This window comes from Trematomus bernacchii, unplaced genomic scaffold (genome assembly GCF_902827165.1).
Source record: "Trematomus bernacchii unplaced genomic scaffold, fTreBer1.1, whole genome shotgun sequence".
Taxonomy (NCBI): Eukaryota; Metazoa; Chordata; class Actinopteri; order Perciformes; family Nototheniidae; genus Trematomus; species Trematomus bernacchii.
Window position 1 is genome coordinate 4,467,623 of NW_022987714.1, and position 25,474 is coordinate 4,493,096.

General features: G+C 39.8%; 2 protein-coding genes across 2 annotated transcripts; both read right to left on the minus strand.

Moving 5' to 3' along the window:
• Nucleotides 1-64: 64 nt before the first annotated feature.
• cers3b (ceramide synthase 3b) lies at nucleotides 65-2,880 on the minus strand. Its single transcript, XM_034141823.1, has 10 exons — nucleotides 2,708-2,880; nucleotides 2,472-2,589; nucleotides 2,045-2,163; nucleotides 1,769-1,826; nucleotides 1,482-1,532; nucleotides 1,298-1,390; nucleotides 1,042-1,170; nucleotides 558-664; nucleotides 325-478; nucleotides 65-187 (listed from the first exon to the last, which is right to left on the minus strand). Exons 1-10 carry the CDS (start codon nucleotides 2,878-2,880, stop codon nucleotides 65-67), a joined length of 1,125 nt encoding a protein of 374 aa, XP_033997714.1.
• Nucleotides 2,881-4,900: 2,020 nt separating this feature from the next.
• On the minus strand, nucleotides 4,901-24,640 carry LOC117491257 (anoctamin-1). Its single transcript, XM_034141147.1, is given in 29 exon segments — nucleotides 4,901-5,574; nucleotides 5,576-6,057; nucleotides 6,206-7,160; nucleotides 7,778-7,883; nucleotides 8,126-8,304; nucleotides 9,758-9,810; nucleotides 10,007-10,159; nucleotides 10,250-10,413; nucleotides 10,521-10,621; nucleotides 10,717-10,774; nucleotides 10,854-10,965; nucleotides 11,200-11,401; nucleotides 11,893-11,967; nucleotides 12,575-12,631; nucleotides 12,733-12,807; nucleotides 13,261-13,272; nucleotides 13,665-13,747; nucleotides 15,028-15,188; nucleotides 15,276-15,410; nucleotides 15,717-15,781; nucleotides 16,084-16,131; nucleotides 16,331-16,386; nucleotides 16,505-16,556; nucleotides 16,670-16,724; nucleotides 17,152-17,324; nucleotides 17,525-17,620; nucleotides 19,096-19,392; nucleotides 20,732-20,899; nucleotides 24,572-24,640. Coding segments are annotated over 28 exon segments (4,314 nt in total). The 5' UTR covers nucleotides 20,861-20,899; nucleotides 24,572-24,640; the 3' UTR covers nucleotides 4,901-5,394.
• Between the last annotated feature and the right edge of the window lie 834 nt (nucleotides 24,641-25,474).

A 25,474-nucleotide genomic window follows, 5' to 3' on the forward strand; every position in this document is an offset into this window, starting at 1 on the left:
GAATAAGTCTTCATGTCTGCTGTTCATTTCCCTTTTTGTCCATCTCCTTTTGTCAGTAAACGTGTCAGTGACCATTTGCCCCCCGGCCTCTGGCTCCAGAGCCATTAATGTGACTCAATTTGTTGTTTCTTTCCTTTGGTGAATCACTGTCATCCTCCTCTTCATCACTCCGATCGTCACCTTCCAGCTGCAGGACAGAAATGTGCCACAGAGAAACATTTAAATAAGGGCAATCCCAAGACTCTTGAGAGACATTTGAGAAATGTGCAGCGTTTTCATTTATTTCCTTTACATAAATATACACAGCAACACCTGTAAACACACCTTATTGAATATTAACTTAAGAAGCATTCGCGCTATGAGAACAGCCCAGTAAAGGTGGAGTATCTGAAGAACCAATAACATCACATTGAAGAAGTAATAGCCAAAGAAGGGAGCAAACTCCTCCAGTGGGTACACCCATGTACAGTGGATCAGCCTGTAAAAAACATACACAATAATTTGTAACATATTTTACCAAGATCACCATACAGAATCATTCCATTTCAAAAACTTACCAAAAAGGAAAAATGACAAGTCTTGTCAGCGTAAAGAGAGCTGTGAACACCACAAACATGGTGTTAGCAGTCCGTTGCCACTTTGCATAGTTAAATACCTTGGCACCCTGCGAAAAACAATCAGTTTCACTGCTTTGTTTAAAGGGAACAGTTCACAATCATAAAGTCACTGCAGTCATAATTGTTATTGATATTTAGTTTTATTCATGTAATAATTCTCATTCAATGCACATTTATTTTGTATGCTAATAACGGCAGTCAAGATAAATAATACTTAAGTGCAAATTAACAGAGTTTCATTTTTGCAGAAACTGCAGAACAGTGTTGATTCAACTCTGTGTTAATTAATGTCCTATATATTTGCTGCAGAACTGTGACGATGCAACATCACAGCTGGTTAACAATGCAGCCCTCAGTATGGCTCTACAGTAGGTATCACATCCTTTAACTTGCAACATGCACTGATGTAAAAAACATCACTCACCTCTAGCAGTATGTCAGCGGAGTCATGACAGGCCATCACAAGAGTTCCTATCCGGATGTAGTTTGAAATCCAGGAGAAACTCAGAAGAGTCAGTGTGGCTATGTGATGAGTCACCTGCTCTTTAAAGTCCTACACACATACACACTACAGGTCAAATCTACAATTAATCCATCTTAATGACAAAAAAGGATAATACAGGTTTTGTGTTAAAATAAATATGTGAGAACTTGTTGATGTTATACATCAGCACACTCACCTTCCGTTTCACATCAAATGTGAGGCTAAGAAGCAGAGAAAGATAGAAGCCCATTTCCAAGAGGTAATAATAGTACTGAGATGGGAGCATGGACTGCATGGACACATACCAGACGCATAAAGATGTTAATTATACTACATACTGTAATATTGTACCATCTGATAGATATAGCAAAGATATTTACCTGCTTAGGAAAGCCTGCCCAAACCTCTTTCAGGTTATAAAGCCAAGGTTTCTACAAAAACAAAAACAGAGATTGAGAGGAGTCTACGGGATGGTCTGTGTGCCATGTGAACTGCCAGTGTGTGAAAAACCCTGAGACATAAGATGAGAAGAGAAAAACACACAGCACATCACAGCGAAATAAGAGAGAAAAACTTGACCTCACAGCAGTAACACCAGAAAGAATTGACTTACAAATCCTGAAATAGAAACAGTGTATAAACATGCCAACAAGCCACAGCTACTTACATCATAGAGAGCAAGCACTCCGGCAACAAATGCAAACAAATAAAACACACATCTCCAACTGTGGACAGACAAGGATAATAATGTTACGTTTCATCACACATTTAAATCCCTGTTGTTCACACGTCAGTACACACACACACACACACACACACACACACACACACACACACACACACACACACACACACACACACACACACACACACACACACACACACACACACACACACACACACACACACACACACACACACACACACACACACACACACACACCTGGCCTCGCAGAACCTCTTGCGAAGACCTGGGCGCTCCTGGTTCCTCCTCCTCTTGAACCAAACTTGAACTTTCCTTTCTGGCCAGCTGGTCTTCTTACAAATAGACCTCAAGTCAGCCTGAAACACAAGAAAGATCATGCCAAGATCTGCCGATTAATTTAAATATTAATTGATTAATCTATAAAGTGTCAGAATATAGGGAAATATGTCCATCCAAGTTCTTGAAAGTCCAAAATGACGTCTTAAACATTTCTTATTTTTTTCGAAATGCCAAAGATTTTCAGTTTAATATGATTTAAACAATCAGACTCTGAAAAAAGGCAGTGGTTGTAATTGTTGCATCTTTAATCGGCATACAATTTGAAATGCGACAGAGAGTCAATTAACATTGAATAATGTAACCAAATTGTTGATTGTTAACAGACCTGTGAAAGAACCCGTGCTTGGCTGCAGAAGTGCTTCTCCAGGACAGGGTTTGTCTCTGCTGTGAGACGAACACGGTCCCTGACTCCCCAAAGATCAGCCAGCGGTGTGGCCAGGTACCTGCATCACCGTAAAGGTGTGTGAGTATAGTGCAACACATTGTCTAACGCAAAACAGGCCTCCAAACTTTTGCAACGTAATCCTTTTATTTCAAAAGCAGACAATGGCATCTGCTCACCTCTCAAACAGGTATCTGACGAGGAGCAGGCAGAGGGCGCAGGGCAGAGCAGCGTAGAGATGACAGGCTTTAGCGTAAACACGACCTTCACTGTCCTCCAGATCCGACCAGGAGACTTTTTCTGGCAGCCACATACGCTCCCACCACAGCCACTCACTGACTGTATGCAACATGTTGCTAGGGAACACATAATTCACCCAAGAAAAACACCAAACAACACCAAATGTTACACTAATGATGACCATTTGGTTTCATGTTCAGGTTCTGAAATCACATTCAACATAAAAGTGAGAGAGAGTTTACTTGATTCAAGGACAGAACATGAGTTCACTATTGTTACATAAATTACATTTGATACTTTACACAAACAAGTAAAGTAATTGTGCTTTATGTGTAATACATTTCAAAATTAGATTAGACTTGTCTCTGTCAGTGCCACTTCTCTGTGCACATGCAATCATGAAGGAAGAGTCATTTACAGATGGAGAACAAACGATATCAAAGGGTAAGCCAGATAAAGGAGGGTGAGGAGGAGCCCTCCTGAGAGCAAAAGATTAGAGAAGTGAAGCCCTTTTGTCCTCTTGTGGACTCTGCCCATAACAGAGAAGATAAAAACTTGATATTTAATCTGTTGGAAAACTACTTCCAGAAATGTACAATCAGTCATTAATAACTAGAAATATTTCCTGTAATGCCATGATTTACTCACTGGGATACAGCATAGCTCACATTAGTTTGTTCTTTAACCTCAATGTGAAAACAAGTACATACCTGCAGGCTGTTTCGTCTTGACCAGTACCAACCGAAGAGAGGGAAGCTGAGGCAGAAGGTGGACAGAGTCCAATAAAGTAGAATATTGTGTGAACTAAAATCTCCAGTTTCATGCCAACAAACGTACTGCATATTCAGTCCCTTTGTTAACAAAATAAATCAATTTATATATGCACATTGAAACACACAGACACACTCACCTTCCCACTGAGATGTTCAGGGACCTCTGTGTGTGTGTAGCCTGTTACTCACACAGTTTATGTACTTCACTAATCCACTCCAGATAACAGCCCTATATAGACCCTATAAGTTCACTATTTCAGCTTTTGTGGCAATCTTCTTCAAAGACGGCCTCAAAAGTTCCAAAATAATGCAAATTCACTTTTCAGCTAATGCTTTCCCTAATCTGTACGATGCACCTCATTGTGTGAGGCATCAGGCTGCAGTAGGCATGTTGTTTTTTTCCGAATGCATGCGTTGTCTCACCTGGATAGAAACAAAGTGATCCTCCCCTCCCACTCTCTCTGCTGTGATCACACCCTTGAAGTTGCAACCTGTCCTCTGAAGTGAGGTTAGCTCAGCGCTGGACAGCCCTGACAGAGCATTTGAGTATTTTTAGATATAAATGTGACGCACAGTTGTTAAAGAGTGGGATAGTTTGTGTACCCTCACCTGCAAGAATTCCCTTGGAATGCTGGGAAGCCCCCACAAAGGCCCCATTCAGTGATGGGGAGGGGAGGAGGAGCCAGTGCAGGTTATGGATAGAGGAGAAAAAGGATCTTTCGTACACAAACAGAAAGAGTGAAACTTCACTCTGCAAAAATTGCACAGCTGTCTGGGACAAAAATATCATAAAAACTCACGAAACCTTGGTTACAATAACAACGTTTACCCTTTTAAGTTTTTGTTAGGCAACATTTTCAGCAAGTAATTACAATTTAAAGGGGTTCTTCTTCTTTTGCCTGAGAACTTTGGTATTGTCAGGTTTGAGAATGATATGAAAGCAAACATCACTGAGCTTCGATATCTAAAGACAGGACACCAAAGAAGGACACCAAATCATTTCTCAGTGTTTCAGCACACACCACAGGGGGGCAGCAGCAACAAATCAATAAGCCTTTCAGTGTTGACGCTGCCTTCTTCTCCCGATTAGGATTCATTAGCGACATTTTGGGAATGTGTCGTGAGTGCTGGGTTAATGCCTTTTTTGTATTTGATGTTTCTTTATTCTTCTTCATTTTTGTATTCTTCTTATAAGCTGAATATGGGTAATTTGTTCAAATGAACTGCAAGAAATAATTTCCCCATTTGATGTCAGAAATAAAAGCCTTTGTGTCTAAGTTGCCAAGACTGAATGCAATATAAAAAAATCTTATTACCTTGTGTGTTAACAAACAAAAAAACAGATATTAAAAACCTTCATTTATTATAAATCACATTTTTTTATATATCAAAACCTCTAGAAATAAACGGTATCTACAGGCATAAGTGTTGAAACTAGCGGTGCTGTATATATTTCCATCTTCCTCTGGTCTGCAAGGCAGCACTGCTGCATGTGTGGGACAGAAAATGGTAGAGGAGCAGTGGCTATTTAGCTGTGAAAATAAACCAACAAAAAAACAAACCCCAAAAAAAGTCAGCAGGAATAGAAAGAGTCAAAGTTCCAGTGGTAATGTTTTCTGGCACGAGAGGGAGAGTTTCAGAGCTGCTTTCTCTGAATTGTCCAGCACTCCCTTTGTCAGCCCTAAACCTATGAGTGGATAAAAGCACGCTCAGTGTTTCTAGGTGGTTACTCTTCAGACCCCAGGTATTAAGGGAGGACAGACGGAGGGGTGAGGCTCCAGTCACAGAGGGGCTAATCTGGATAGTCCTCCCCCTCCCTCTGACCCCCTCTGTCCCTTTCCCTTCCAGCTCTCTCATACTGGTGAGTTGTGCTTCAGTTCACTGGGGGAGGGGGGGATGCGGTCCCCCAGGTTTGTAAAGCTGGTGGACTGGCTAGGCTTGATGGAGCTCTCCTCAGGACCGGGGGCTCTCTGTCGGGGAGGCAGAGTGGAGCACCGGGCTTTGCCCCTGGAGCGTGGCTGCTGAGGGGGGGGGGCCTTTCAGCGCGAATAGTTCAATGGGGGCTTGGGGCTGCTGGGCCGATAGAGACTCCGCAGGATGAGGAGGTGATGGTGACACAGGTCTGTGGGGGGGAGATAATTGGTTGCTTGAGGCTGGTAATGAAGAGCCCAGTGGGACCAGGGGAATACTTGTGGCCGCCTGCTGGAGCCTGGTGAGGCTGGTGGAGTGGCTGGGCCGCGGCAGGCTGTAACAAGCCTCCGACTCTCTTTGACGAGAAGGCAGGGTCTTGGACTTGGCCCTTGAGACTTGCTCTTTGGGAGGAGGAGCAATTAAGGAGAACGGCCTCGTGTCAATATCTGATGGTGTCAGTTCTGCCCTGGAGCCACTCAGACTCAGGGATGAGCCTCTTTTAGACGATGGATGTGAAGGAGGCATCTGCTCCTTCTGGTGTTCCTGTTTGGACTCTGAGCGGGGGAGCTCTGTCTCTCTGGCTGTGCTTGGTAAGGGCTCATCATCTAGAGGACGAGAAATACAGAAATGTATTATAAACAGGACAACATTACTTTACAGAAAGGATGACAAATGATAAGACATGTAGTGCTAAATGAAGCTCAAAAGCCCAAAACAGCAAGACCACCAACACAGCACGTGTTCTCCTCTCACCTAACAGACCCAGCTGACTCATGAAGGCGTCCAGATCCACAGTAAATTCCTCAAAATGAACCTCCGTCTCCGTAACTCCCTTTTCGTCCCCTTTGTTTTCTTCTCCTTCCACTTCGTCCCCTTTGTTTTCTTCTACTCCCTTATCGTCCCCTTTGTTTTCTTCTACTTCCACTTCGTCCCCTTTGTTTTCTTCTCCTTCCACTTCGTCCCCTTTGTTTTCTTCTCCTTCCACTTCGTCCCCTTTGTTTTCTTCTCCTTCCACTTCGTCCCCTTTGTTTTCTTCTCCTTCCACTTCGTCCCCTTTGTTTTCTTCTACTTCCACTTCGTCCCCTTTGTTTTCTTCTCCTTCCACTTTGTCCCCTTTGTTTTCTTCTCCTTCCACTTCGTCCCCTTTGTTTTCTTCTCCTTCCACTTTGTCCCCTTTGTTTTCTTCTCCTTCCACTTCGTCCCCTTTGTTTTCTTCTACTTCCACTTTGTCCCCTTTGTTTTCTTCTCCTTCGACTGTTTCTTCTCCTACCTCTTGCTCAGTATCCCCCTTTTCATCTTTTTCCTTCTCTTTTTCTTCTACCTCTTCTACTACACCTTTATCTTCTCCTTCCTCTCCTTGCTGCTCCTTTCCCTTCTCTTCAACTTCTTCGGAAGACCTCCCAACCTCTAGATCACTGTCACTGTTACTTCTGAGTCCATCCAGATTGCTTTCAACCCTTTCTTCGTCCTCGTCCTCCTCCACTTGCGGCTCTTGTAGTTTTCCCATTGGTTCCTCCACCACAATTTCTATGGCGGGATAGCAGGAGATTGAGTGTTCGGGGGAGTGAGATTTGGCACGTGCTCCTTGGTCTTGATTCAGCAGAAACTCCATCAGCATCATGTTCTCTTTCTTCAGCTGTTCCCGCAGAGATCGCGGCACGTCTGGGATCATCCAGGCCACCAACATGCTGAGGAACATTGCAAAGTTCTGCAGGGGAAAAGACAGGTGGCGTTTTTAGATTATATTAGCTTACACATCAAAGGGTTCATATTTATAGGTTTTAATAACTGCAGAAGAAGGTCAGTGGTCCTAACCATCTGCCATCTACATCAATTAATGGCTCCATCGCCTGGTATTCGAGGGACATTAATGATTGATCTTCAGCTGTTCAGATACACTAATTCAGTCACAGCGGGCGCCAGACGAGCACCATTGAAATCCCTGGCTTTCTGTTAGCTTATATAAAAAGAATTCTAACAATTTAGATTTGGGAAAAACAAAGTATCTTCTTCAATCTGTACAAGCAGATAATCTGAGGGGATGTGTACAAATCAGTATCAGGAGAGGACATGTTTGTTTGGCGCATTCCAAACAAAGATATATACACATATATATCTATAACATCATGCATGTGCAGGCAAAAAAGACAAAACAATGGTGAAGAATGAGTAAATAACAAATCAATTACAGTGCACATATGCGATTAAAGAAAGCCACATATCAGTTGGTTGCATTGGTGTTAGATTTGAAAAAGAAAGACTTGGAGATCAGGGAACACTTTTTAGACATTAATATTAGGACCATTGTAAATCATATTTGTATACCTGGAAGAATATTACAAAGGCCAATTTTGCAGCCAGGACAGACCAGTACTGTTTAGAGAAGGTGTAGGCATGAGAGTCCCACGGTGGGTCTCTGTAGTCCTTATACCTGAAAAACACAGACAGTGTATTAACAAGGAGAATCATACACTACCATAAATCAAAAAAGGTTGACAATCAGAGAAGAATCTGAGGATTTGCCTTCGTAAAACCCCTTCTGTAAACCCCACATTTTACAGTTTGTGAATACTCCTGTCAAGTTTGGCAATTAGGTAAAGTAAGAGCTTAGCTGCTGGGCTCAGGATTTAAAGGAAAACCTAGGTAGGTCAGGGATAAGAGAGTCAGTCTGACCTGCACATAGAGACTCCGGTGATGAGGGTGGAGGTGGGCGCACTGCCCGGTGGGAAGTTGGTGACATTAAAGTAGGACAGTGAGTGCTCTGTGAAGCCCTTCATGGTGCCATTTTCACTGTACATGTACTGGTAGACCATTCGTGGAACAAACTCTGACGTGAAGGAGATGACAAACGCCTGGGAAGACAAACAAGGAGTGATGAATTTACAATAGTGTAATATGATCATCGTGTACCAGTTACTGCTGCAGCATCAACTGGTGATAAGCTATATACAACCATATAGGATTATATTAGACTTAAAGGTACACTGGTGAGAATTTTGACCAAGTTAATTTAAAATATATCAAGGTTTTCATGATATGTTTTGTGATAGATATAATTGCTAGTTACTTTACAAACAAAAACAAAAATGTATAAATACAGCAAAAACTATTTGTTGATCAATTGGCTCCACATTCCTGCCAATGGTTTTCTGTTACTCAACTGATAAAATAGCTGGTATGTTGTGCAAAGAAAAGTACTGACAAGTCAAGAGAAAAGGAGACTGCCAGCTAGCAAACATGAATGTTAATGTATTCACGCAAATAATTTCAACTATTTTGCAAAGGTTTTAGAAAATGCATATTGCATCAATGACTCAATGCATTTTTGTGAGAAATAGTGAATGTAAACATATTTTCTTTGTTACACAGACACTCCAGAGCGCTCCTTTTTACACATGATGATCCTCTGTCTCTTTAACGCAACATTATGTCACAATTTTTATCTTAAAAATAATTTAAATGTTAACAGCTTCAAAATCGTTTATGATGCCTTAAATGACTTGTGATAGTAATGTGTAATATCAAAAGTTGAAAACATATACACATGCACCTGTAAAGTTACATAATGTCTATGTTTAAGACAGCTGTGTATGGGTTACTTGCATTGTAGAATTGAAGGGGCAACAATATAATAATGAACTAATTGATGTTGCTTTAAGTATGAAATGCAAATAAAACAAAATGATGTAAAAAACAATGATATGGCAAAAGCAAAACATTTCACTCATATATTATTACTCAGTGTAACGGTCTGAGAAGTGTTTATATTTGGATGTTCATGCCTTGCTTATCAATTTATGATTTAGTAAATGTGAGTGTAATTAGACAATTGTAAAATGTAGAGTATTATCTGGATAGCGAAATGTAGAATGGTTCACATTTGGGATGTGGTCGGTGAGTCGCATGACCACAGTCAAGTCAGAAGGCATTGCCATGGCAACGCATGCCGTTGGCATAATCTACAGGGTTCAAGAGGCGCACACGGTAAATGTTTCTCTTTTGTGATATGTGTGTTAATATTTAGTGTGTGCTTTGATTTTGCTAATGTGTTAGGTGTTACGATTTAATGTAAACTTTCAACTGTTCATTTCTTATAGTTTACACGTTGTCTTCGGAGAATGAGAGCGAGAGGGAGAGAATAAACCGTCAAAAAGACATCAGTATGTTCGTGGCCTTATTTATTGGACCGGTGTAGCTACACTCAGTATTCAAAACGTTAAGTAACTAGTTGTGCACATCCAATTAATGGGCACAGTAGATACATACATAGTATATACACACACAGATACACTCACATACACTTACATTGGTAATGACAGAAAACTTGCTGATTCCACAGAGTATGTTGTACCAAATCCCTGGACATAGAATTTGCATGAAAAGAGACACAGAGACAAAAAGACAAAAAGACAAAGAGGAAAAGGGAAAGGTGTGTGAGACAGACAAAGGCAGAGAAGATTAAGGGAAAAAGTGATTACAATTTCAAGGATAGCTTGTTTCACATTCACACAGGCTGACTGACAGAGTGGACGTGCTCTCATGTGTGATCTGTACCTATGTCTTTACACCTCACAGCATCAGGCCGCCTGAGCTCAGTGACAAACTTTGCAGCATCGAGGCGGATTTCAATGACGTTGTTGAGCAGAGCGAACGCTGGCGCCAGCGGGAAGGAGGCCACGAACAGAGTCACAAACCCATACTGGATTACTGTAAAACACACAAAGTTAAAGAATCATGTTGTGTGATTGCAGTAGTGAGTGACTGATTAGAGTGAGCAAAAGAGTAGAAGAGACTCACTCATTTCCATGTACTCTGGAGTCACCCCTTCATAGGGTTCAAGGGTGAAGTCTTTGTCAAATTGTTGCTTCGGCCTCTTCTCTTCTGCTACAGAATCCTCATCCTGTGCTGCTCTTTTCTTTCCCTTTTCTTCCTGTATCGTTCTGTACATCTTTTTCAGCTTACTGCAAAGAAAAATGACAACAGAGTGCAGAGTCAGAGCAAAGATAGCAACGATTGATAAATAAAGGAGAACTGTAAGTTAAGTGTTAAAATCTTTATATATACTTACGGTATGAGAACCTCAAATACATTGTTTTGGATGAGCTGCTTTCCCAGCATGATCATGCTAAGCTGGATGCACAACTCGATGAGGCAGCCTGGCGGGGCGCACTGTAGAAAGAAAAAAACACATTTGCTCAAGACACAGATACACATTAACTGTACATACATACGCGTCATTTTTTAATGTGTGTAAGTGAACATACCTCCTCCATGCGATAATCTCCAAAGACGTAAACATAGTCCCCAGGCCGCCCAACAAACCTGTATGAAAAGATGTTGCATAATAAGCAATAAGGAAAGACAATGTTGAGAGGTAAAAGATTGTGTATGAGGCACACACCTGCCCTTGAAGAAGGCCACATAGAAAATAGGTGCAAAGGAGTTCATGGACTTGAGGAAGAAAGACTTAAAGATCAGCTTCTCTTCAAACTCTTCCTTTGTCTTAGGAAGTTCTGTTGGAAAGGAGAAACATGAAACGTAAACACATCATGTTAGGCATCACAGTGATTGATTTTCATCCAAAGGAGTCAACTAAATAAGTAACAAGGCCTTACATGCTCAAATAGTTTTGTTTTAATAAAAAAATATGTCTATTTGTTCAGCAAATATCCATTAGCCCAACATTGTGAGACGTGACAATTCCCTATTAAAGCGTTTTTACATAATGACAGGATTATATTGAATACCCAGTTCAGTCAGCCACACAGCGATGGATCCGTAGACCTCTTCCATCACCAGAACAACGAGCATGTTGAGGATGATGCCTGTGGTGGTGACGGTCATCCTCACGCTGGCCTTGGCTTCAGGGTCAGGGTTCATGGACCACACACTCAACATGCAGATACGATAAACCACCACCCCGAAAACTGCTGAGAAGGTGGCGAAGATCTGCACACACAACACACATACCCACAATATTAAAGTTAGACAACAACATAGGATTGCTTTTTTAATGACTATTCTTTATGAGCAGTGTATGTTTATAATTTTAAGTGCATGTCAATTAGCATTTTTTTGTTTGCTTCTACTCTTATTTTTATGATTTCTCTCTTTTATTGTAAGGGCAGTTTTATCCTTCTGTTGAATTTGAATTAACATTTGTTTTTTTATGGTCTTTAATGTCTGGAACAAGTTAAATTGTTTCCAGAGAAAAACATTTTGCTAGCACACATTTTGGGTCACTGCTATTAACACTGTCATTGTGAGAAAATAATAGATATAATATGCTTAACAGTGAGGAAGTGATTCAAGTGAATAGACAAACAATGACAGAAGGACAAAGCTGAATATTTCTGTTGTACACTGTTCTCACCAAAAATGACTGTAATCATTATATAATGTTTGATGTGATTATAAGAGGAGGAATGTAAATGCAGTACCAGCAGTAGTAAAGTGGACACATTGATGAGATACCCTGAAAGGTGATCCTCAATCTCCAGGGACTCTGGTTCAAGCTGTCGAGAACACATGCATATTAATTGGGTACAAAGACAAACACACACACACACACACACACACACACACACACACACACACACACACACACACACACACACACACACACACACACACACACACACACACACACACACACACACACACACACACACACACACACACACACACACACACACACACACACACACACTTTAATGCATGAACAGCATGGGATGTACATTAATGCTGAGCACAGGTTTTGAGGACATTATGGTTTCTGTCTGCCAGGTGCATGTTTACCGCCTGATAGGACAGAAATCCCCTCCCCTTGTTCCTCTCCCTCCTCCCTTTTTCTCTCTCTATCAGTAATCTGAGCTAATCTCAGGAAGGTAAGCAGCTTTGGCGTCAACCATCCACTTGAGGTGAAGGTGGTTTCCTTTTTGTTCACCAACATGAACTCATACAGACAGTCTGTTACAACTTTAATTTAGAATAAAAACTCAGACATGCTGTAATTAATGCTGGTATGGATAATGTTGCTATGAAGCACGTTTTGTAACAGCCCTGCCGTCTCCCATTAGCAACTGTCTCGACATAAAGTCACACAGAAGGGTGCAGTGATACCTGTGAGGTCAGCATTTGGTCTTTTTCTCCATCTATACCATCCCCAATTTGAGCCATCTGCAAGTCAAAACAGAGTGAGAAACGTGTTAGAAGCTGTCACTTCAGTTGGTGTCACAAATCATAAAATTGAATCTGAAACATAAACCCAGAAACAATACCTTTTTCTTTGACAGTTCTTTCACCTTTGCTTTTTTCTCCAGCAGAGCTTCTTCATATTCAGGCCTCAGCTCCTCCTGCATCACACACATGCACATGGTAAAACACACACACAAAAGAACCCTCACACCACAACTTAGTGTGTTGACTTTGGTCACTAGCTACGGAGTTAAGGGTTAGACAGACCTATACAACAAAGCTATATTCTATGACATTTCTGATTGAAAAACTGCATGACATTAGCAGTTTGATGTCATTAGTGGCCTGCACCTGGACAGAATCACGTTTCTTCAGGGACCTTGACCCAAAAACATAGATTTGATCAAAGGGATCAGACTGATTTTGATTGGAATTTATTTTCCAAAATCAATAAAATGCTGTTTTTTTATACAATATCTTATTATAAGACCCACCACAGTAAAGTTTAAAAAGAGTCTTCTCCTGGACAACTCAAAATATGTTATCCAAATACATTGCTAATAAATATTCAAACAAAGATATTTCTGAAAGACATGATTTATAATACACACCTGGACTCGCTCCTATAAGCAGCAATGGCAGAAATACATAAAGAGAGACAGAGAAAAAGAGAGATTTGTATTGGTGCTGCAACGCTGGGAGTGTTTATAATTTAACGCTGCAGTGTCACTAGCAATCACAGCCTTTAAGAATAGAGCAATCCCATTACAGCCATTAGCAGGGTAAAGAGCCGTGTTAGTGCTCTGATGGTCAAGTGTAAATGTGTATGTTGACACTGTTCTGTCACAAATGATAATCTGCAAGGTAAACAACAAATGTCATTATGCTCCACCTGGGCCAGGGGGTTAACACTTTCTGACCTTACAACATGGAGAACAACATGGATACTCTCAATGACAAGCAGTTAACACTATTCCAAAATAGTGTGGGTGTATTCTTGAATCTATTTTGGTACCTCCTCATCCTCAAGGCTTGTAAGGTCCCACATATGTTTCAGACACATTTGGCGCCTCTTCCAGTGCTCGAGGAAACAGGCAGCTACAAGAACAAACACAGAAGGAATAACAATCATTACAATACAAAAAGATCTCCCCTTTTCTTTTATTACACAAGAAAGTCTTATAGTGTGCAATAATGTTTTAGTTATGGAGTATTATGAGCCTCCCTTAACAGCAAACAAAATGAAGCAAATGTTTTATATACTTTACATCCAAAATGATGATTTGTAGATCCATTACTCAACCCCTGTTAGCTTTGGCTTGTGAGAAAACAAATTATTCTATACCCTCACATTGAATGCAGAATCCAAAAAACAGAGGAAACTCTTAATGAAAGTAAATGTTTGCTGCATTTAAAGGTGGGGTATGTCATTTATTTCAGAAACACTTTTTGTTATATTCCATGGAATGCTCTTAACATCCCGATAGCAATGAATATCTTAAGTGCTTTGACAAAAAATCCATAAAAAAATTTCATCTGTGGAAGCAGTAGTACTGTAAAAAGTACGACCAATCATTTTAGCCGGCTTGGCTAAAATAACTGGATGGCCTACCTGCCTGTCAGCCTTCCATCTGTGCACAAACTTATCTCGTGCCCTCATTGGTCATGTGCGCGTTCGTGTGTGTTGGAGGAGGGGCTCTGTAAGGAAGTGGCAGATTTTTTCCGGCTGTGTATTTTCAAATTCTAGCGCACTCGAGCTGGTTTCTCCAAAATTACCTACCCCACCTTTAACAAGAGCAAATCTATAAAAACCATCATACATCTTATCCAGCATAATCCATGTCTTATAATTCACTATTCAACCTGCAAAAGACTTCCAAAAGTATTTCCTTTATTTTTAAAATAGGGGGTTAGTTTTTGTAAAGAAAATGCTTTTTGTTTAGGTAATAGTTAGGATGAGTCTGAACACACAACATTTAATTTATACTGTACAAGTTCTGTGAGATTTTTTCGCCTGAGATTTTTTAATAGTTTGGTTGTTGTTAAATGCGGAAATAATTTACATAAAATAATAGAAATGTACTTAAGATAACATGGGGTGAGTAATTGATATACAATTTATCATTTTGGGGGTAAAGTATTCCCTTAATACAGAAATGTACTCGACTAGAATTGATACAAACATGTAACAGTCAACTCGTTTGGCCTACAGTACATTTACATGCAGTTGAGTAGCTTGATATTGATATAAATCAGATATCTTTATCAGTGATTCTCGTAGTGCTGTATTCAAGTGTTCATACTCTCACTGCCACTGCTTCTAAGCTGGACTATAGAAATAAACATGATCAAGGAAGTGTCTTTGAATGATTAGTTACCCCACAGAGACATGAAGATGGCAAAGAGGACAGTTACTCCATTGTCGAACAGGTACGACGCTCTGGTCAGTGAGCAGACGGAGCTCAGGAGCCAGTAGTCACACACTCCGTCACACAGTGGACACATGGTGATGTTATGGTGGTCATCACATGTCTCCTGGCTGAGCAAAGACAATAATGTGACCACATGTATGGCGATAATAGTGTACTTCTGATAATGATCCATTAGAGTGTTTTAATCTGCCTACCTTGGCACATTGGTATCCACAGTGAATAAACCGTACAGGAAGACAATGATGCCCAGCACAGAGGGGGGGATGAGGAGCTGAGTATAGACACCGAGCCAGGCAAAATACAACCCAATCTGCTCTCCAAAGTACTTCCTGTTGAAATGAAGCAAATATATGAACTAGTTGCCGGCCTATGGTCCAATCCTGTTCCACAGTAGTAAACAGTGTCCACGCTAAAGGCCAGATTATCCCAGTGAAGGCTAATGTCAAAACATTATGCTAACAAAACTATTACTTCATGGTAGGTTCAGTAGTAGCTTACTGTTTATTTAGATCCCTTACATTTAAGACTTGAGCTTTCTAGTTAAAACACCCTGAGAACAGAGTGTTTGCATTGCAGTCCCAACTATAGCTGTAGCTCAAGACTTTTTGTCTTTGTTCTCACTAACTGCTCCATACCTGATCAAGTCGACCGGCTGGTATTTATACATGACTCCATAGTTGGCCCATTCTTCATGGAGGAGCTGAAAGCACATGACACAAGAATAAATCACAAGTTGACACTTGATAATTGAATTGCAGATTGGATTTAATTTGACAATATACAGCGGTTTCATTGCCATTTCCCTCTCAAAGTCATGCTTTGAGAGGGAAATGGCATTATACATTTAAAAGAGTGCTTTGTTGATTTAACTTTGAACACTTTACATTACATGTTCCTGCCCTTAAAAAGTGACAGGTACCATCTCCACTGATCCCACCAATATTTGTAGTAGGCTTTTTGAGAACATTTAGTCTAAGACCAATTTGGGTCCACTGAACTCACCTGTCTGTCATTTCGCTGATCTCTACGCCCTCTCCTTGTGAACGACCCCTGTAGAAAAAAAGAACCCTTTATATAGAGATTCACTGCCTTTATTTGATGCAAAATCATAATTACAGCAATTACAATGGTTAAGAACAGTATTTTGTCTATGTTTGGTGCTATATAAATCAATAAGGCCCTTAACATAAAGAATATGCACATGTACTTTCACATTGTCAAGTGAAGTAGCTTTTTCTGTTGTACTCACATCATGCAGAGGGAAGGCAGAGTCGTAGACACCCTGAGCCAATAATGAGTTGATGCCTTAATTAGAAAATAGGAAGTGCAACGCAGTGTCACAGACATGTTGAGAGGTAGCATGAATGTGCATATGAACAATATAAGAAAGGAGAATAAAACCACAGCTAAAGTTCGACCTCACCAGTGGTTTGGCAAGTTCGACTGCAGACAGTGCGGGAAATAATCTCAGCCACCTAAACACAAAAAAAGGAAATCCAAATGTTGAAAGCTCAACTACATATAAATCAAAACTATATAAATATTCCTCCTTACATAACATTTGTTGGATTTTTTTTTCTGTACTCACTATTCTGCTGCGTGTTGCATTGTCAAATAAGGTTTCTGTTGACTTGATGTCATACCTGCAGGAAATGACAGGAAGCAGTCAAAGACCAAAATGTGAGCGATTAATATTAACAACAGACTTCACTCACTTTCACATTTACCAAATAAAAGTGTTTATTTTGTCTTTGTGTGTGTTTGTTAATCAAATAAATCAGGTAACAACAAGGAAATCACTGTTGAGTGTATTTTGTAGCTTGCTGTGACCCAGTAGCATTTCAGTAGGCCAAACAGTAAAATTAATTTACATGAAAGCTCCACCATGTTATGATAAGAATGATGTAAGCACACAGCCTGCAGGTGATTTGGATATTATGGGTGTTATCTAAATCACTTATCAGGACTCAACTGAAGGGCATGTGTGTCCCCAGCCAAGGGCGCGGATAAAGTGGGTTAGTTTCCCTTCCACGAAATGTGTGCATGTGTGTGTGACAGACAGGTACTCACAGGTGGAGCTTGTCTCTGATAAAAGGATGTTTGAGGGTTTTGAAGTGGACACGTGTCTGTGAGTCTCTCTGGACCTCACAGTCAGGAACATCCGGGAGAAACGGTGTGCTGATTTTGTTCATAATGGAATCCCACATCCCAGCAATTCCCATCCGTTTCCGCAATTCACACTTCTGCTCAATGAAAACACACATAGAAAAGGTTTGATTCTAACACTAAGTTGTGCATACTACACACATCTCGGTTATCACTATTCACATTACATTTTTTTGAAGGGGATGTTATGTGCACCCAAATAATTATTCTGCAAATGTTAGAATCATGTTACATACAACTTAACATTTAAAACCAGGGTATGTAAATGGCTGCTGACCTTCTTCACAGCCACTTTGATCTTCTGGAGCTCCGCTTCTCGACTGAGTATTGGCCATGGGATGTGAAGCCGGATAAACCCTATGCCTTTAGCCCTCTGCCAATGTACACACAGATAAACATTAACATAATAAAAACACAAAATGCATTACTACAACCATTGTGTATATTTGTAATTAGATGTGGGTTACAGGCCTCTGTGAATAGATTAACTGTGTATCTGGTTTTTTGACTCCCTTTGTCTTGGATGTAATGCTCTTGTTACTTGACCCATGGCAGCCAGATGAGCCTTCCCTAAACCTGTAAGTATGCTACTTTGTGTAATAATGAGGCTGTTTTGTAGGAAATCCCATTATGTCAAGCCTAGAACCTCCCAATCCTCCAAAGCATAGAAAATGAGTGCAGATAATGTTGAACTAGGTACTTGAAAGCCACCTTATTGTAGCCAGTTATCAATTTTGATCATGTGAAAAGTGACAAGCTATTACCTTGTTCTATGGCCCACAGAATTATAACCTGCCCATGCAATTACTATAATGACTTCAATGCAAGGCAGCTACCACTGCACAGGCTCAACCAACACCTCTAATGCTGTGTGTCACCAGCAATTTACCAGCAATTTTCCGACAACAACATGAACACCCATAATTGGACACTATACACTTCTATTAAGCTACCTCATTCTGATCAGAAATCATTTTGATGCAAAGATTAATATTTTTACCACTTTGAATGAGTAGTGGTAAAAAAAAGTATGTCCACAGTTTGGTTGAAAAGTGAATTATACAAAATAAATTGTACAATCATGATGTAAGTATGATGTAAAATAACTTCCTGATGCTGTAGCACAAACAAACAACACTACCCACAACAGTAAACGGATTAAACCGTCACAGCTCAGTTACAAAAATGTGATTCTTATCGTATTTAAGCACAGGCAGACAGATAGACATACTGTCCAGTACACAGTGACCACTGAGTGCCCCCTTCCACCCATTCAATCAACAACTAAACCCACCAATCTCCCCCACTGTGCACTCATGTTTCAGCACACACACTTCTGAGCAGTGGATCACTCTCTAATAAGGCCCTATAATCTGGCCTTTGGCTTTAGACTCATGGCGAGTGTTCTTAATCCTCAACCAAAACAGCAGCTGATTTAAGATACAACCATCTCACAAACACATACGCCAACACACACACAAAGACACACACATTAACATGCACATATTCACAGACATAGGGGAAACAAACACACTTGGAGATATTATATAATGTACACGACAAAAGACATACAACATACTTATTACTGTAATTTCGACTATTATAACTATTATTACATCCTATAATATATCACCAATAAGTAATAAAGGCTATTTTTAACCAGAGTGCGGGCATGTCCTCCAGTTTTAAGGGACAAGCTCAATCTTCCCCTCAACCTGTTTGGCAGCTGTCCATGACAGGATTTATGTTCACATCACTTAAGGTCAGCTCTGACCCATAAACGTCTATAGAAGTGTGTAGCAGATGAAAAATAATCACGTTGAAAGGACTGTAAAAGCAGAAACGCACCTCTTTATCACGCTGTAGCTGTAGTCCTGCTTCCATTAGACCCGCTTCAAACTCCTCCCTCATTAAAGCCTTTTCCTCCTCAGTCAGCTTTGACTCCTCCACCTCTCCTGCAGGAGCACCTCCATCCCCAGACTCCACCTCACAGCGGCCCGTAATCGAAACGGGCACAGTCCCATTGGAGATAATTGAAAGGCGTGCTTTGGATGGCTTTTTTTTGTATTTGTAGCAAAGGACATAGTCAACTTTTCTCTTGCCATCGGAGAAAAATAGTCCAGGGCCTAGCTCGATGCCGGACTCCTGGAGAAATGCAGAAAAGCACACAGATGTATGGGGTCAGTGGTGAGGGTTACACATTGGGAATGTAGGTAGTACTTGATAAAGATCATGTCAAGTAGGTAATCAATTGTTGTGTGATTTTGAGGATTCAGGATGGGACTGTTTATCCTGTTTAGCCCTGAGCCTGTTTTTCAGGTCTCAGGCTCGAAAATGACATTCCCAGAACAAATGACCATATCTTCCCTTCTAAAAGGGTTAAATTAATAGTCTTTTTTCTCAAAGTAATGATAAACCTGTGAGTTGGATGTAGAAAAGTCAGAATCAATATAGATGTTTTTTATTTTAAAGAAAATTCAGATTGAACATAGTAAAAAACTGTAAATTATGGTGTCCGTCCAAAAATTCTTTTTTACTTATAGTGAAAACTACTATTGGATGATGGTAAGGTAGACTAAAAGCTTTAGGAATCCAAAGTACAACATATAATAAGTACCCTGTATCAAGATTGATGCAAAACAAGTGACATTTGACCTTTTTAGAGAGGTTTAGCAAAAACAACTCCACCTCTGAGGTGATTTGGGTGGAAATGGGGGTTTTACCGTTTCTCTGGAACCCATTGGTCGATTTTGGTGATTGACATCTCTTTCTGACCGTTAGAGCCAATAGAATCGAAGGGGAATTTCCCCACTCACACACATGGTAAGAAAAAAATGTGGGGGCTTCGCGCATGCAGTTTTGCATCAGAGCGAACCTATCTCTAGCTTTGACATCTGGAAACGGAAAAGCAGTTTTAATGCTTATGGATTATCAGAAATCATTTCAAAGGGACACAGACACATTGGATTAACCTATGGATTAACTTCAGCAGCGTTTTTATCGTTTTAATGCCATTGAAGACCACTTTTGACCAGACTACGACACAGGTAAACCATGTTAGCGTTTTTAGCTACCTAGCGCCACATGTTTTGATGTGTGTTTTTGTTTATAAAGTCGCAAGTTCGTATCATAGAGTGATAACGTATGTACCCATCGATTCTGTCATCTCACGATCAGATCGATGTGTTGGATGTGCAGAAAAGATAAATAATAAGGTTTTATGAGTGAATTTCGGTGCATTAATCTGTTAGCATTTTTCGCTCGTTGCTAATTCAGAGGCTGAGCGTTAGCATTGTGGTTTTAAAAAAAAAAAAAAAAAAAATATTATCAGTTAGATGAGTTTCTTCCCGTTACATGGATATAAAACATTCATAGTTTATTAAATGAACATGCCCTCAGACATTGTTTCCTGCAAGATGTTGCGGGAGGGCCCCGGTACCGGGGTCTCTCGGGCTTAACAGGTTAAATTCATAGAAGTCCATACCGGAGGAGGGGGCTCGTCATCGTCGGGGGGGCTGACGGGGCTTCCATTGGCGGCCTCAAACCCAAGCTGGGACAGTGATTGGGCCAAGGACACAAGCTTCACTGAGTGACTGGAAGACCGCTCACTCATTTCTGTGGTGACAGGCACACGTTCTTTTCCGTTTCATCACTGTCGGTACATGAACAGAAAAACAAGAATTCAGTATTCAGAAATTGGGACAATCACCAGTTCTGTGTCTGTTAATGGAAAGAAATAATCCATTAATGCAGGCACCATTACTCCCAGCTAGATTATATTATTAAAACACAATGGTGCCTTCACTTTTTGTGACCTTTTAAAGTGAAGTGTGTCTTACTGAAACCATAGTCACTGATTGTATGCATTTTACTTTATTGTGTAGCCCATCAATGTCATATTGGGGAAAAAATGGAAACCCAATGTTTTACTTATTGGTAATTATTTTTTATTTAGTTGTGTTTTCTGTTGATAGGAATCTGCTTCCATTTCTTTTCATGTCTTATTTTAGGATGCGTATTCCTTTGAATGAACAGGGTTTCTTTTTTTATGAAGCTATGATAAGGACCTCTGATTTTGATTGTTTATGTCGAGACAGAAATATACATTTTATAGCGTAGGTCAATTTGACTTTTTAGTATTGTGTTTGAAAAACATCACAGTAGTAGCTGCTACAGACTGGCAAAGTAAGTCAAAGTTAAGCTGTCTCCTCTGTTTTTTACCCAATTGAAGCTGTAGGCTCAGATTAAGCTCACCCTGCAATCCAAGCGGCACAGTTTACAATCTGTTGAGGTAATTTGGTCACTAGGCTCATTCTCCGGAAAACGGAAGTGTTAAAGAGAAACCAAGAAGTTAAGTCTCACACTAACAGAAGCACATGGGTATGCCAGGGCTAGAATCCACAGACATAAAATATCAAACAAGTGTTTTTAAGAGCAAAAAATAACACTATTAATCACCCTAAAATGTGCCATTCACTTTCTCAACTGTTCCAAGTTTGGAAACAGCTAAATGGATAAGACTACTGTTACCAGGAAGCATAGTTTTAATGGATTTAATTTAATTACAATGAGCCTTTTGTTATATAGATAGTTTGGTGCCCTAGCTGTGCGTGTTCTGCATGTGACACCACAACTCGGAAGCACATTCATTTATTTTTGGCGGAGTATTGTGACATTAATTGAGCTCTAGGTAATGAAATAATACATCTGTTCCCTAATACACATACTCTTATAAACAAGATACATCTTTCACATTTTGCTGTCATCTTGTGTTGTTGTTCAAATGAATCTATCTGTGACTTTTACTCCATATTTCACACCCCTATCTGTTACTGTTAATTCTGTTTGAAATTCAAAACTTTTACACACAACAAGGAATGGAAATGTATACTGCAATGTTTAAATTAAACATTTTTGAATGCACTTGTGTCAATTTAAGTGATCATACAGTTTGGGTCGTTTAACTGATCAGGTTGTAAGATGGGAAATATACACATACAATATTTGAGCCTTTACATCTAATCTAGACACATGTTGTTGGTCAAAATGCCATACAGATTCAATCATTAGGTTTTATTGTGGGTGAAAGAGAAAGGGGGTTGCATTCAGTAGCTGTCCCATGCTAAGTTTAAAACTATCCGCTCAAGAGCCATGAGACAAACAATTACACCAACAGTCAACTGATCAGCGTACATATAGAGTGCTTCAAGCGTCAATCTCCTTACAACCCCCCCCACATCCCTGATTATCCCACTTTACAATGTGTGGGCAAACACAGAGCAAAGATGGAAAGGGAGAATATATCTCTTAGGGTTCAGCAGGTCAAAAGGGGATTATGTAACAATTAATCCATCTTGAAACAGTGATATTTAGGTCAGCGGTTGCTGAAACCTTTGACCTAACCATCATAAAACAAATTATGACAATTTGCAATCTATCAGGCATGCACATCCAGACAATAAATGAAAACAGAAAGAATGTAAAATGCTGACAATATTGAGTATGGACACTATCCAATGTACACATAAACATTTCATTAACACCAAGTTACGTTTAAAGCTCTATTTTTCCGTCTTTTACATTTAATTGTTGTGAACATGACTGGTGAACAAATAGACAAAATAATTACTTTTCCTTATGAGACTTTTTTAAAGTATTGTAAAGGACTGAGGAGGTGAAATATCAGTTATTAAGAAATAAAGGAACACACATTTGGAAAACTGTTATATTCTGTGCACACAAATATGCATTTTGGTCCTCATATCTCTTAGTCAGATTTATGTTGCATCCCATGATGAGAGTGTCATCGATGTGTTTTAAAGTCATATCTGTACAGAATAAGTACGAGTACACTGGTTGTGTTTGGAGAAACATAGAGGTCTGAGTTTGTTGAGCTCATATGTTGTTAGCAAGATTCTCAACGCGTGGTGCATTTGTCACTTTGCCTATAATGTCATACCTTTCCTGTAATGGCTGATTTTCATGCTGTCTCAAAGAATGCTTACACAGCTCAAGTTGTGAATCAAAAATAAATGCACATTTCATTCAGACTTTAATTAAGCATCAATTAACCAGAACATCAGAGATAGACTACCATGCCTTGTAGATTTTATTTCCTATTTTTTACTATTCACTCTCCATATGGAAAACTGTGTCTGTGACTGTTGTTTTACTCCTTCATGATATTTGTCAAACGTTTTTATGCTGTTCTTTGGGCATGATATATCTTTACATTAATGTCTAACTATCAAAAACAAGTTTACTCTGTCAAATAAAGTGATAGATCTACCTAAAGAAAGGAGACAATTATCATTAAAGTGTAATAAACCAATTAAATAATGAATTTCAAAATGTTGTCATTATTTGCAATGCAAGAAAACATTTTAGTTTAAAATATTAGGGGCATTTAATTTTTCCAAAAACACTCCTTGCAGATAGAACTTTACCGGACATCAAAATGGATCATATTTTGCTTTATAAGATGTTCTTATTAGTTTCCTTCATAGGTATTATAACTAATGCCTGAGTATTAGGCATTAGTTATAATTGTATATCGTTTCTGCACTATAGAGACGGCACAAGAGGAATGCGCAAATGCATCCAAGAGTGTCTCTGCTCGGGGTTTAAAGGCTCGTAAGCTCTCTGACAGGCAGGAGAGCCAGCTGCACCCTCACCCTAAAGAACCAGGCAAAGGGCAACAGGCGAAAGGTCTAATAGGGCCTGTCCGGATACAGCAGATTACTCTTTGCTAATTTTAACATCTAAATCATTCCTTTCTAATGCCATCAAAGGAAACATACAGTTTTAAAACTAACAAAGACTTTAGCTTAAAGTGATACATTAAATACAAGTGCAAATCACCTGTAGGCTACTTTCAGTGAGTTTTACTTTAACCGGTACACCTGCCTGTACATTTGTATTTAAAAAACAGCATACAATAAACTAATTAAATTCCATTTTGACTAATTAATCCTCAAGCATTTCCAGGAGTTGTTTACTCGATATGTGTTTAATTAATCGTTCATGGACACAACAGTTGTGTGCACCCAGATGGTCAGAGGTAAAAAAACAAAACAGCCCCTGGCACGCGACCCTACAGCTATCGGGGGATTTCAACACTAAACAGGGGAAGCTTTGTTTATGGAGTAATCCTAACGTCCACACAAGCAGCTATAATTCCAATTATTAAGTGTCAAAGTGCAAAAAGACACTTTCAACCCGACAGCAGGGCAAATAAATGACAGAGTAAAATATGTAAAATGTCGTTTTTTTTTTTTTAAATCACACTTACTTTACATTCAAGAAAAGAATAACGTGGACTCACCAGTGCTCGTGGAGGATCAGTGCTTCGCTATGGAGATGGATGCTAAGACGCGCGAGGTGCGCAGCCTGACGAGAAGCTGAGATGGTAGAGACAATCCTCGCGCGATCCCGGACCCGTGGCTTAAAGCGCGCGCGCGCACAGGGCAGCTAATTCCCTGACCGTTTCGAACGCGAGAGAAAGAAGCTCTGATACATTAGAGTTACCAATGCAAGAGGTGTGTGTGTGTGTGTGTGTGTGTGTGTGTGTGTGTGTGTGTATTGTAGTCTTTTTTTCTTTTGGACTTGTTGTACCGGAAGAAAGTATGATCAGTGAGCAAAACAAATCCAAGAAGGGATGCAACTGATTATTTACCTTATTGAGCAATCTGTTGATTCTTTCAGTGGGTACCCTCAAACTACTTATTTTCACTTAGCAAAATAATATTTGGTATGAGCACAAGGGTTAAGATTAAAATGAAACAATGTAATCTCTCAACAGGCAAGCCTAACATTCAGCAATTATTAGGAGAAAGTGTTGGAATAATGATTTCAAAATCAATGAAAGCTGTTTCAAGGAAATTCTGCTTTCCCCATTAAGGAAGCTTATTACACAGTTTTCTTAAGTAGCCATTTTTTCTCATGCCAGTGAATTGATTTATCATTTGTACGGTCCATCTATTAAAAGATCAAGACAATAAACAAAGAGAAGCTTGTTTTGTTGGAGCAACAGTCCAATACCCAAACATATTCAATTTAAGGTCATACAAAAACAAAAGCTTCTCAGAAATCCAGAGCGGGAAGAAAGAACTTACAGGTGAAGACTTAAAAGTGAACCTTGTATACCCTCTACAGACACGCCTCAAAAATAAGTTATTTGCTCACAAAGGGCTGCAAAGATTCATTATTTTATTGAATGATTGATTGA